General features: G+C 40.6%; 1 protein-coding gene across 1 annotated transcript in view; it reads right to left on the bottom strand.

The window, feature by feature from the left end:
* Positions 1 to 3,312: 3,312 nt before the first annotated feature.
* Positions 3,313 to 12,661, bottom strand: part of PDIA5 (protein disulfide isomerase family A member 5) — a 97,534-nt gene continuing 88,185 nt past the window's right edge. The window contains exons 16-17 of the mRNA XM_086898540.1: positions 7,008 to 7,142; positions 3,313 to 4,558 (exon numbers count right to left, since the gene is read on the bottom strand). Of these exons, the coding sequence (XP_086754666.1) occupies positions 4,478 to 4,558; positions 7,008 to 7,142 (216 nt within the window). The 3' untranslated portion in view covers positions 3,313 to 4,477. The remainder of the gene's footprint in view (positions 4,559 to 7,007; positions 7,143 to 12,661) is intronic.

Raw genomic sequence — 12,661 nt, 5'->3', positions numbered from 1 at the left:
AAATTCTGGTTTCCAATCAGTTCCAGCACAGAGCAGTAATGTGCACAACCGGATTAGCCAAAGGGCTGCACTCCTGTGGATCCCGCAGAGCCATGGAACACTCAGGGATGCTGGGCTGCCAAAGGCAAAGGAAATGCCAGCGTTTGGCTACAGTGCTCAACACCTGCTGATAAAAGCTGATTTTCCCCCCACCTCTCAGTTTTCAGAGTTTACTCCTGCAATCCCAGTGTTCCATTACAGGCCCAATCACACTAAAGTAAGCTATTAAATTAAAACGAGGTGCACATGGGCAGCAGTCCCCACTCCCCTGAGTGTTGTTTAGAGCAAATAGCTTGTTTCATAGTTTGTAAAACACAGTTGGCAGGGGTTCAGTGTTATTCTAGGAAATCCATGTAGCCAACATTTCTTTCTTGTAATATAGCACTATCAAGAATATGGAAAGTGATTCTGATTTTAATTTTTTAAAAGGCAAACAGACTAAACATCTGTAGGCTATGTCGCCAGGTCTTGACTTTTCTTTTGAAAAGCAGTTCGCCTCTAAAATCAAAATCACCCATAAAGCCATTCCATCTGAAACAAGACTCTCTGAAGCATTCTCTTAGAGCTTACTCACGATGGGAGTTTTATCTGCTTTTTCACTCCCAAATTAAATGCTGCAACAGCATAGGCCTTACCTCTAATCTTTTTTCACCAGTAATATCAATCTATCTTTGCAGATGCCTATCAAAAGGATTTTAAGTTAGCAAGATTTGGGCACTTAATTCGGTCTGAGTGGGAGTTTAGAAAAATTCCCAAGGCTTTTTCACCTAACTGCAACTATTTAGGAGGGGCTTAAGGGTCAACATGACTGTCAGATCCAAAATGCAATTTTACAGAGGGAGGAAAGAGGAAATGGAGATTTGTTAGGCTGCTTTTCTTGGCTCAGATTGGAAAGCAAGTCTCTTCCAGTCTCTAGAAGGAGTTGCTCTGGTTTGAACAAGTAAGGACATAGTTACTGGGTCAGAGATAGATGGATTACAACAGAACCAAATCATTCTCTGGGGTCGCAGGGGCTGGGATAGAAGCTTATGCTCATCTTGGGACTCCCAACTTGTGTTTGCCATATCCCAGAGCATTCACTCTTCCGGGAACTTTTCCCTCCTTTTGGCTGATGAAACAAATCCAACATCTCAGGCTCTTTCATTATTGGGAAAACCATTTCCTCTCCAGCTTCCAGTATGCACAAAATTCTTGGCCCTGCTGCCCTTCATCTCTTGGTCTTGGTTAGCAGGACTAACACAGCCCTGTGGGCTATTTATATCTTGTTTAAGCCAACACTGGGGAACAAAGTGATGCACAATCCTTGCTCAGCCTCTCTGCTGTGTACACATTTTACTCTTCCTCGACAAGATTTAATCTTCTTAGGGTTAACTATGTAGTGGATGTCCAAGACCTTTGAATCACACCTTAAAAAGACTGAAAGACCAAACCTGTAATTGCAAAAGCAGAATCTCTGATTCACTGCAAACCATTTGTTATCAGCAATTAAGTTTCTTGCTGATAAATGATTCATGACTTGAAAGCCCAGATTACTCACTTTTAACCACAGCAGAAATTCCTGTGTGATTATGAACGCCTGGGCTACATATCTACTGTGACAGGCTGGGAAGTCTGGATGTGTGAAATGACCAACCATTTAAATACAGAAAATAAGAGCTCTTACATATATTTTCCATTCACAGTTTGTAGAAAATAACAACATACTTCAATTTCAAGGTGACTGATGTGAATATAAACATAAAGTGACTTCACTAGCAAATATAAACAGCAGCTTTTGCTTTACTGGAGGCAACAGAACTAAAACAGTGTGACTGATATCCAGACCTGGCCTACTAATTAAAAAGGCTTGAAAGCAGAGCTCCGAGCTCCTGGTACACTCTAGTTCACAGTAACTAAGGCTTTTGTCAGCCATTTGATGTAATCATTTATGGTGTTCAGAACTGCATTTTTCAAAAACCATTCAGACCATAAACCAGATGAGTCATGACCCTGTAACAGAAGGTAAATTATTCTCAAATATTTTGTATTTGTGCATTAACACATGCACAACACATTTTTAATTTAGCCAAGAAAAAAATGAATGCCCAAGTCCAAGAAGTAACTGACAAAAGTCTGAAGGGAAAAATGAGAATTCCTAATTTTATTATGGTGTAACCAACTGTAAGGAATTACTGGTCTGAAGCACAGTGTGCAATTGTCTTATCCTAAACATTTACTAAAGCCTATAATTCAGAATGATCCTGACTAGTGAAGTCATCATTGGCAAGCTATCATTTTTTCTTTCTTATTTTTGAAGAAGTCTACATTTCTCACCAATTAGCACAAACATAGGCACAGCCTATGCACAGAAATGCTCAACATTTTCTGGAGGCTGTATTTCATTAGTGCCAGTTGCTTTGACTCTGAGATCAAAAGAGATGCAGCAAGTTCTGGACTGATCATATTTGATAGTTTGCTAAAAGCAGAATTCCTGTTTGAGATCAAATGGCATCAATATGTATTGTTTCCTGTAAGCAGGGTGGAGTGCCTGCTACTTACGTGAGGATAGCTTGAAATAAAGAATTACCATGATCTTCTGCAAAAGTGCTATACACAATGTAAGTAACTGTGCTAAACGAAAGAGAAAAAAAGAGGAAGAGTCTTCATAAATTAAGCCACTTTTACTCTATGATATTATGTATTATCAGGCAGCTGATTTTTTTGGGTGAAGAGGCTCATCAGGTGCCTAATAAGAGAGGATACTTGGCACAGCTCCATGGCCATTCCAACTGATGTCCTGGTTAACAAGCTGGCTACCATACAAGGCCAATCAGGCTACTGGTATTCCACAAAACTCACTAATGGCTTCAGCAGCTTAACACTGCCAAACATACAGTGCCATTAATTAGGCAAGAGAGAGAAGGAAGAAAACCCAGAAAGGAGGTAAGATGCCATTCACCTCCTGAGCAGCCCCTCAGCACAACCTGCACATATCCAAACTAGAAGAAAACGAGATGGGCAGACGGAGGAGCAAGAGGAATGTTGCAGACCCAGGTCACAGCTCTCTACTGTGAGAAGCTGTTTTGGGCCCCTGGAGTGCCAGGGCAGAGGGAATTTGAGCCTCACACCACCACATACCTGCAATGCTGCCCAGCACTCCCAAGGCTGGGATGTGCCAGCCATGAGCGGTGGGAACTCATCCTGCGTGCGCCAGCTCTTCCCAAGTCACCACCAGCTGTGGTCATTCACCCAGGGGGGAAGAAGCTGAACAAGGCTCATTAATGATAAAAATACTTGTCCTTTTTAAAATTTATTTTTAGTTCAAAGTGAATCACAACTTCCTGCCCCTCCCTCTCCCCTCCTGTGAAGACAGAAGTACTTCCAGATCAACTTTTTTTGTTGTTTTAAGCATCAAAAGTGTAACACATTTCAACTGCTGCTGATACAGGTTTTATAGGGATGACTGTCAGAGAGAGATTGTTTGTGCAACTCCTTATGGAGCAAAAAGGAAAAATCCCTTCTACAAATGCAGATAAACTTTTGGAATGTAAACAGGTAATACACACAATTACTGCATTACCAGAAGTATTATGCATTTCTCAGAACAGTTGAACATAACACTTTACAACACATATTTAATATGACCCAATTGTAACTTGAAGGGAAACTGTGTACCCTATAAGAGTAACCATGTACCCCTATAAGACAGTCATTCCTGCCATAACTTACAGATACATTGACAGTATTGATGCCAAAGGAGGGTTTCATCTGATTTCACTCATGCTCTGCTGATTTTTAATGTCTGGCTTAATTCATTCAATACATTTTATAAAGGTATGTAAACAGTTCTGATTTAAAGACCAGAAAGGTTTAAATGAAATTAACAGATCTGGACTGGTCAATGTTAATGTCTTCATTAACTCAGATACCTTATTTATCCCTGAGCACCTTAAAATTATTCCCCCCAAATCTCAGTCAAGAACATGTAACTATTTCACAAGAATGTAAAACTTCATTTGAATAAATCTGTGTCTTATAAATCCCATTTTCCTGCACTGATTTAAACAAAACATAACAAAAGAAACCCAAACCAAACCGTGTCCCCTCCCCTTTGTTTTTCACATGTACTGCAATACTGGAACAAAAATTTCACCCTAACAAACAACATCACCTACAGACACATTACAGACTACAAAAATATTGCATAGGAGTGTCAGTGGGCATAGTCTCCCAACATGAGAGAAAATGCTAAGTTTTCTTTAAAACATTATGGCAACATTCTAATTTATTTTCCTTTTAAAAATCAAGTGGTTTCACTTTATTTCAAAATTGTACAAAATGGCCATGGCTGTTTATAAAAAAAAAGTCTCTGTCTTGAGAATACGTGAAGTCTCAGGTGCATCAACAAAAGACCTGGAACCATTCACAGTGCAGCGGAAAGCTTCTTTTGAGGCAGAAACTACAATTCATCCTTCTTCTTTCCTACTCTTTCATGATCTCTTTCTCTCAGGGTTCGCATGAAAGCGGTGAATCCAGACTCCTGGTTTTGAAGGAAGAAAAATATGGGTCATATTTTTACCAACAAAGCAAAACAATGCATCAAGAACACTTTGAGCTTCTGTTTCCCAGCAGAATATAAACTAAGGAGCAGTTATTTAGTTTCTGTACCCCACAGCAGAACAGAAACTACTGCTTCTGCATTGCCTCATCGTGCCATGCTCAGGTCCAGTGCTGCTCCACCGCAAGGGGAAAATAGCCATGCACATCCCACAGGTTAAACTGAAGAGATGGGACACAGAGAAGAAGGTCTCTAAAACTCAGAGGACAAGGTAAAATCTGTCACTAGAAGTGCCATTGATTCCTTTTGGTTGGAAACACTCAAAAACCATTTTCAAGCTGCCTTTGTATGCTATTTGTGTCCTTTTAAAAGCTGCTTTCTTTGTTGACTATACACACATTTGCCACCCTCTAATAGTTTTGATCACAATTTTCCTCCTCCAAACATTCCAAAGATGGAAATTACCGTTTTTTTTAAGTTACTATTAAAATTATTATCAAAAACTTCAAACCTAGTTGTCTAGATGCCAACCTCTGTATTTCAACAGCTTATGATTTAAGGCTGTTGAATGCCAAGCTTTCTTTTTCCAAGAAAAGCTGTGAACAGAACTCTCAGGCATTTCAGAAGGCTCAGATGGGTGGAGGTCTGAACACCTGTGTTGGGATACCCCTGTACTGGTACCCTAACACTAATGTTTTTTGGGTGACTCTGCTCCCACCCAATCGGAGCATTTTTGCATTTAAACAATCACAGAACACACCACTCAAAACTGGTGATGAAGACAGAAAACACCAAAGGTAGAGAAGAACTAACAGAAGTTAAAGATGAAAAACAATACTGTGGAATAACAAAACCAAATAAACCCAAACCAAATCACAAGGCTGGAAAGCTTTTAGGAGGCTGAACAACCAAAAGCTTTTCTAAAACTATTTGCTATTCTTCCACTGAAAATAAATGAAGTGGCAAGCTTCAGCCGTTTGTCACCTGGAGACATCTGGCAATCAACAGCCCCCAGGACAGGCACTGTGCTAAGCACTGCCTCCAGCAGAACCATGATAAGAGGTAACAAACCCCAATTCAGTGCTGCACAAGCAGAAGACCCTAGGCCCTCAGAGAGGTGGAAGGGGAACAGAGCTGCCATCAGCAGACAGACTGGGATGTTCCTGTTGGGTAATTTTTACCCAGGAAAGGGTTGGCTGCATAAAGGGGATTTGTTAGTCCAATTTCAACAATATGGATAAACATCTCCTAACTCCTGTGGCCTCAGAGCACTCCTGTGTTCGATATAAATTTTTTTTATCAGCCACCACGGATCCTTCCTTTCAGATATCATTTCTCTAAGAACGGGTTAGAGATGCAAAAACTGCGTCTGAAATCTTACTTCAAGTGTTGGCTACTGCACCTATCTTTACTTTTAAGAAAAGATCCAGAATTCGAACTAAACACAGTATCCATAACAACGGCTAGATCAGCACCATGAAATGGTAATTACTGGAGTCCAAGGATGCTGAAGAAAAATGGAAGGCAAGGCTCCATGAAGACTTCCCCAAGATCCTGACTAACAGAGAACTTCAAAACCTTGCTTTTTAATTCATGCTTTTATATAATTTTCTGAGTTCTAATGGCAGCAATAACTTTCAGGCAACAATCTTTCTTTCAAAATCACTGCATGGCTCAAAGACCCCAAGTTTTCTTGCAGACCCCAGGCAATCAATGGCTGCTGAGGAGTAACCTCCCTCTAGGAGGTTACAACAAAGGTGGCCCACAAATAATTGAATTGCTTCCTTATTTTCAGGCACTTTACAACCACTGAAGGCATTATGCCATTTCTGCCCCCAGTTCTTGCACTCATAGCATATAATTAGCTGGCCACAGCAGGACAAAAGAATGAAACTTCAGCCCAGGGGTAGATGGCATGATTTGTCTTCCCATTCTGAGTGCCAGGAGTGAATCTGATTTAGGGCAAATGAGATATTTACTTTCCTCTAGTCTCCAAAGGACAGCTTTGTCCTGACTATAAAACCAATGGTCTGTCACCATTTGGCAGCCTGGCAGACCTGTAACACATTTGCAGTGTCCATGCGATCCAGAACTGACAGGAGTTAAGTCCTGTATATTCTGGCATTTCTGCCAGCAGCACATGCAATAAACCCTTCCCTTTCACTCAGTCCAAACTCACTCACAGACTTCAGCTTAAAGAATAAAATATACAGAGAGTATTACCAAATCTAATCCTTTTTCCCCTTCTCATGTTCCTAAAAATAGACCAAGAGTGTTCCTAATGCAGAGATGTACAGGGGTGTGGTACACTATGATTCATCCATGTAAGACAGCATGGTAAAAATTCACTCGGCAGTTTTCATTTGCCAGGCAGGACAGGCAAAGGAGACCTTCTTCCCTGTCCCAGGTGATGACTCTTGCTTTCACTTACCCCTCGATCTCCAGTATATTTTTCCACAAATTTCCCATAGTTGTAATAGTTGAAGGTGGGGTAGCCATCGACCCCCTCCTGCTTACACAGGTCGTGATTCTGTCCTTTGGCACAGTCCACTGCAGCGTAGGCAATCTGAAACACAAGAGATCACACTGAGGCAGGAGAAGAAGAAGAGATGAAGCAAGAGCCCATTTCATGGTGACGCTGCTGCAGCTTAGCCTTAGCACTGAGAGAGAGCCAAGTCTTCTGCCAAACATGCAATGGCTTCTGTAAGGGCTCAGCTCAGTGCAGGGAGAGCAGAGCATGGTCATCACCTGGGCTGTGCAGCTACACAGCACGTTCAACTCACAGAGCAGAGAATCACCTTCACAGCCTTCCCACTGAGCTCTGCGTTAGACTCCGAACGGGAATATCCACAGGCTGGATTAATAAAAACAAATCCAGGCACAGTGGTCACAGCTCTGTCATGCTACAAGATTTTTCCTCTACTTTGGTTTTAAGTGATGAGCAGTGACAGTGGTTTTGGTCAGTAATGGACCACCTAACCCAACCTCATTCCTGTGGCACGGGTAACGCTCAGAAAAGTTACCACACATGGCTGGTCACTTACACAGCCTATTCATAGATCAACGATTTCTACTCCAAATAGCTTTTCTAAACTCCATGCAGTTCTTCCAAGGTCAAATGGGGATGGGTGAGAGGCCAGAGTATCATCTATCAAGTACTGCACATAGAGGAAAAGGGTGCTTGCTTACAATCTCAGCCTGGGTTTGTATTCCCTTTCCTTTCTTCTTCCAGGACTGTACATTATATGCAGCCATTAGCAAAGTGGGCTTTAATTCCTTCTGAAACCTCTAGATGCTACTGTCACACAGACAAACCCTGAGTAGGAAAGAGCCTGCCACACTTGCAGCCTATTGACAGTGGAACAACACCCTCAGTCCCTGCCTGCTTCCACAGGCGAGGAAACACAGCCCCAGAGCAGCACCTCCGAACATTCACATCCTCTGTGAAGCATTGAGGAGAGGCTGCTCTTACCAGTTCTGATGCTGAAACAAAATGTAATTCATAGGCTTTTAGTCAAAGCAACTGAGCCCTGTGCTGTGATTTCATCCTGACTGTTCCTGTCAGCAGCAGTTTTGGCTCTGAGTGCAGGCTGCTCACATGAGCTCTGCCTTCACAGCCCAAGCCAGGCCCTGCTGAAGAGCAAGCATGGTAAAGTACAACCTCTGTAAAGAAAACAGACAAATTAGAGGAACAACTTTTTGCAACTTTTTTGTGGATTACAATTTATCAAGTGCTAATTTCATAGCAGACACATCTTAATTTGAAATTTCCGTTCCACAAGCCTCCTTCAAACAACTGATCAAAATACCTTTTGCTTGCATGACTTTAGAGTTATGGTTGAACTGTTCTTCCATAATTAAAAGATCACTTAATATTCCACAAAGCCCTCCTGTTTCATGGTGACACTGTCAAAATGAGAAAACCTGATCTCATTATCCTAGCAGTAATTAAAGAGATTGGCAAAGCCAACTTCAGTTAATTTGCTTGTTTTGTTTTGGCTTTGAAAGCCTGACAAGACAACACTCGGTATGATCTCGCTTGGTCTTCAAGTGGGAAGTACTAGATAAAGTGAACAGTGTTCTTACCTTAAATATGTTGTTTCTTATTTTAAACATTAATAAGGCTATTACAGAGCCAGGACTCTTGAGAGCCATTAAAAACATATATGATGCCATTTTTTTTTCCTTTTTGTAAACACAAAGACTCCTACACTTTCAGGGCAAATTTAAATAAAAGGTTAGGACTAATAAATTGCAAAAGAGTTTCATCTAAGTATTTCTGCCTTCCTGACCTTAGCAGCCAGCTAAAATTTAGAGCTCTATTGGCTACTTCTGTGCAAGGAAATGCTTAGAATGGAGACATTTATTTCATGACACAGCATGAAGGTAGAAAGAATACTGTGAGTCCTGATTTCGTAAAAACTAGAAGAATAAATAAAATAATCTTTTTTCTCACTGCTCTAAATATCACACAGGGAGATATTACAGTCAGAAAAAAGGGAAGGTATGCATGTGCTCATCCAGATCTTAGTAGCTGGTTTGAGACATGAAACTGTTGTGACTGATGACCCATCTGCTCTTAGTGTCTTGGAGATTAAGAAAATTAGTTTTTAGTACACTGAAGGAAAAGGGAAGAAGGAAGAGAAACTCTGTACCTCTGGAAATATCTAAACTTGTATTGGCTGGAGCAAAGAGTACAATTTAATTTGCAAAAGGCTTTTGTGAAAACAGCCCCCAGTGAGGAGAGAGTGCAGTGCAGGAATGCAGTACTATAAGCCACTGTTAACCTTGTTCAGAACATCTTCACCTGTTGCCTCGGAACAGACTGATGGATGTTAAAGAGATGCCTTCTGACAGAAATGCTCAGTAGTGTCCTTGAGACACAGCTCTCCACTTCAGCACATAAGCTGGCCCATCTGTGCATTAGTTGTGCACACAAAGATCCCAGTCTAAGTCTGTCCACAGCAGCCACATGAGCCCAGTGCTGTGTCTAATACAACAAGTCTAATAGTGCATCTGGAATAGCATTTGGGGGTCTGTCCTCTCTGCAATGCTCCTAAAGCAAGCTCCCACACAGTCCTGCCACTGCAAACACTATTTTGAGCCCAGCTCTTCAGAACACACACGTTTGGTTATTTTTACAGCCAGTGAGAGAAGAGGAACGGTGATTTTCAAAAGCCTTGTAACTCATACAGACGTGAGCAAAATTTCATAGAGGAACATCTAATTCCCAAGACTGTATCTGAGGCTGCATTTCAATGCCTGCTGCCAACAGTGGCTGAGTAAGAGTACTTAGGAGAGCTTGAGTGATTACTTTAGAGTGGAAATGTTAAGGCAGCCTAAATATAGAGGTTGCTACCATCTCTGTGCACTCATTATCATAGCATCACAGTCCTAATTGTCTTGCGTGTCTCACAGCGGAAGATCAAATATAGTGCACTGAGAGAAAAGTGATGCTGGAAAACACTTGTAGCAAAACACACTTCTGGACTGAGGACCAATTCTCATCTCCATTCCATCAACTCCAGACTGCTGAACTCTGAGACACACCAGAATTTCAGCAAATAGCACTGATGCCCTTTGCTTCTTTCTGTTTGTGTTTTCATGGATTGTGAATAAGGAGCTCCATTGCTGACAGAGGTCTGTCCTACCAGAGTGAATTCCTGCATGGCTGTACTGAAAGGCTGCATGTAAAAAGATTCAGAATCCTGGCTCAAGAGAGCCACTGTACACTGTACACTATAGGTACACACTGTAGGGAAACTTCCCATCATTCTCAACCCTCTTAGCAACAGTCAGCTTTTCTCCTTCACTAAAGAAGGAAACTGAAAAAAAACCCCAAAAAACTACTCTCAAAATGTGGTTAAAGGCTTCTGGAGAATATTCCTCTCAGAACTGATCTTCACATTCAACTACCAGCAACACAGAAGTACACTGGAGGTTAGAAAGAACTACATGCTTTGACCTGAGAACCTACTAAGTTTATTCAACCCGAAACTGCAGACATATTAAGCATAAGACATCCATAATAGGTGCCCAGGAGCCAAGACACTTGGCATCACCTCTCACAAACTCCCTCTCATCAAGGGAGAAAAAACCTGTGAGAGAAAGTAACTCTGCTAACACTGGTCTAACATTTATTGTCTGTGTGTATATATATATGTCTATTATGGAAAAATCCAGTGTAACAGCTTTCAGAGGGCAAGATTGATTTTACAGAGATTTTGATTGTTGGGGCTAAAATTTAATTTCTTGAGCTTTCCTCTAACCAGAGGGGAAAATCCACTGAAAAACTATTTCAGGGAGAAAAAGCTGTAAGTGCTGTATCTGCAACATGCACAAAACTCCACGGGATTATGGATTCTGTATAACCCAAAGCTCTGCTGCCTTAGATATTGACAATACATCATTATATACACATCCTTTCTTCAGAGCCAATGCTGCTCAGTAGCTGTAGCAGGAATAGAAATGTTATCAAATGAAAAGATAATCAATCAGAGACTGTGAACCCCAAAGGAAGTTTCTTGGAGTACATCCAACTTTTTTAATTTTACAAGTAGTTCCTCACAAATGGTATGCACTCTATAATAATTAACAGTATCAGGTGAGTATGTACAGTAATGCACAATAATGATAACAGCAACAACAAAAACCCACCAAATAAGTATGCATTTCTTCATAGTCAGCATAGGTTAATATGAGTCTAGAAACACCTGGGTCTGAAAAATACCTTTACTTGAAGAAGGAATCCCACATTTCATGGTTCTACCAAAAAATCAGGAGCATAACTACAGAGTTGCAAACTTAACTCAGCATGGCTATAGACTGTGAGCAGTGTACGAGCAGCTCGGGGGAAACAGAGCATGGCATATTTTTCAGATGAAGAGGACTGATGACAAAAGCTGAACAGCTGCAAAAACCAGAACTTTTCATTTAGGTGCTTCAGTATAAGTTGAGCTATGCTGAAAATGTGATCACTGATCTTCAGGTGCCCCAACTGTAACAGAAGGGTGATGCCTTATTTTGTTAATAAGTGTTAGAAGGAAAAAGAAGTACTGGCAGTATAATCTAATCATACATCAGAAATCACTGTTCCTTTCCAACAGAATTATGAAACAACTTTTTGCTCTACAGGGATCTTACAGGTAAGAAACACAATTACATTCAACGGTTCAAACAGATGTGTAGAAAATTGAAAGTGGGATCCCTTGACCTTCCAGGTAACTCCTCCTTTCTGTTCTTAAAACTTTCTTTTTAACAGTTTGCCTCCCAGTCACCACGTGATGATATAGTAAAAATAACCCCCTGCAATCCTAGCTGCTCTTCTGTTAAAATATGTACTGCCACACACTGGTTTATTGATTCAAGAAAATAAATCTCTGCTAGAGCTAATATTGACTTTTGTTATGAAAATGGAAGTGAACAGCTAACTGAATATTGATTTGAGAGAGGAATGATATTTGATAAGCTTAAAAAAAAAGTAAAAACAAAATTGCAGCATGGAAATAAATGCTTCCAAACAACATTTTAAAAATATAATCAATTTCAGATGACAATTACCTGATTACTAGTAAAAAAGTCTGTTATTGCCAAATGTCTTAAAAGCACCTATAAATAAGACAGATGTGCATTCTTCCCTATGATTACTCCATAGGTTTCTATTTATATCACCTGTTCTGGATCCTAACAACAGTTAGGGACTGGTCTGCTAAAACTTGTTGCAATTCAGCTACTGTTCTTGAAGTGAAAGGCCTTGCAAATGGGAGATTCATTATTGCCCAGATGTGGCATGGCATCATTACAGGAGGTGCAGTTCATCAGCTGTTCTCAAAACAGGCCTATTTGCAAAGGGGACATCCATTGGTACAACATGATGGACAGCGCTAATATCACCATATTTAATGAGTCTAATTAAAAAGAAATTCAACACCTACTTTTTAAGCAAAGAGGGATCAAATTCCTTGCCAAACAAAAATATTAACTCATTTGAATAATGCTGTACACTCATTTGGTTGGTATAGTAATTTTAAACTGTGATTCACAAAACACAGCAGTTTCACTGCTGACTGACCCACTAACATCCCA

This window comes from Cyanistes caeruleus, chromosome 7 (genome assembly GCF_971803275.1).
Source record: "Cyanistes caeruleus chromosome 7, bCyaCae1.hap1.1, whole genome shotgun sequence".
Taxonomy (NCBI): domain Eukaryota; kingdom Metazoa; phylum Chordata; class Aves; order Passeriformes; family Paridae; genus Cyanistes; species Cyanistes caeruleus.
The sequence above is the reverse complement of the archived record's forward strand: the minus strand, read 5'-3'. Positions and strand labels throughout refer to the sequence as shown.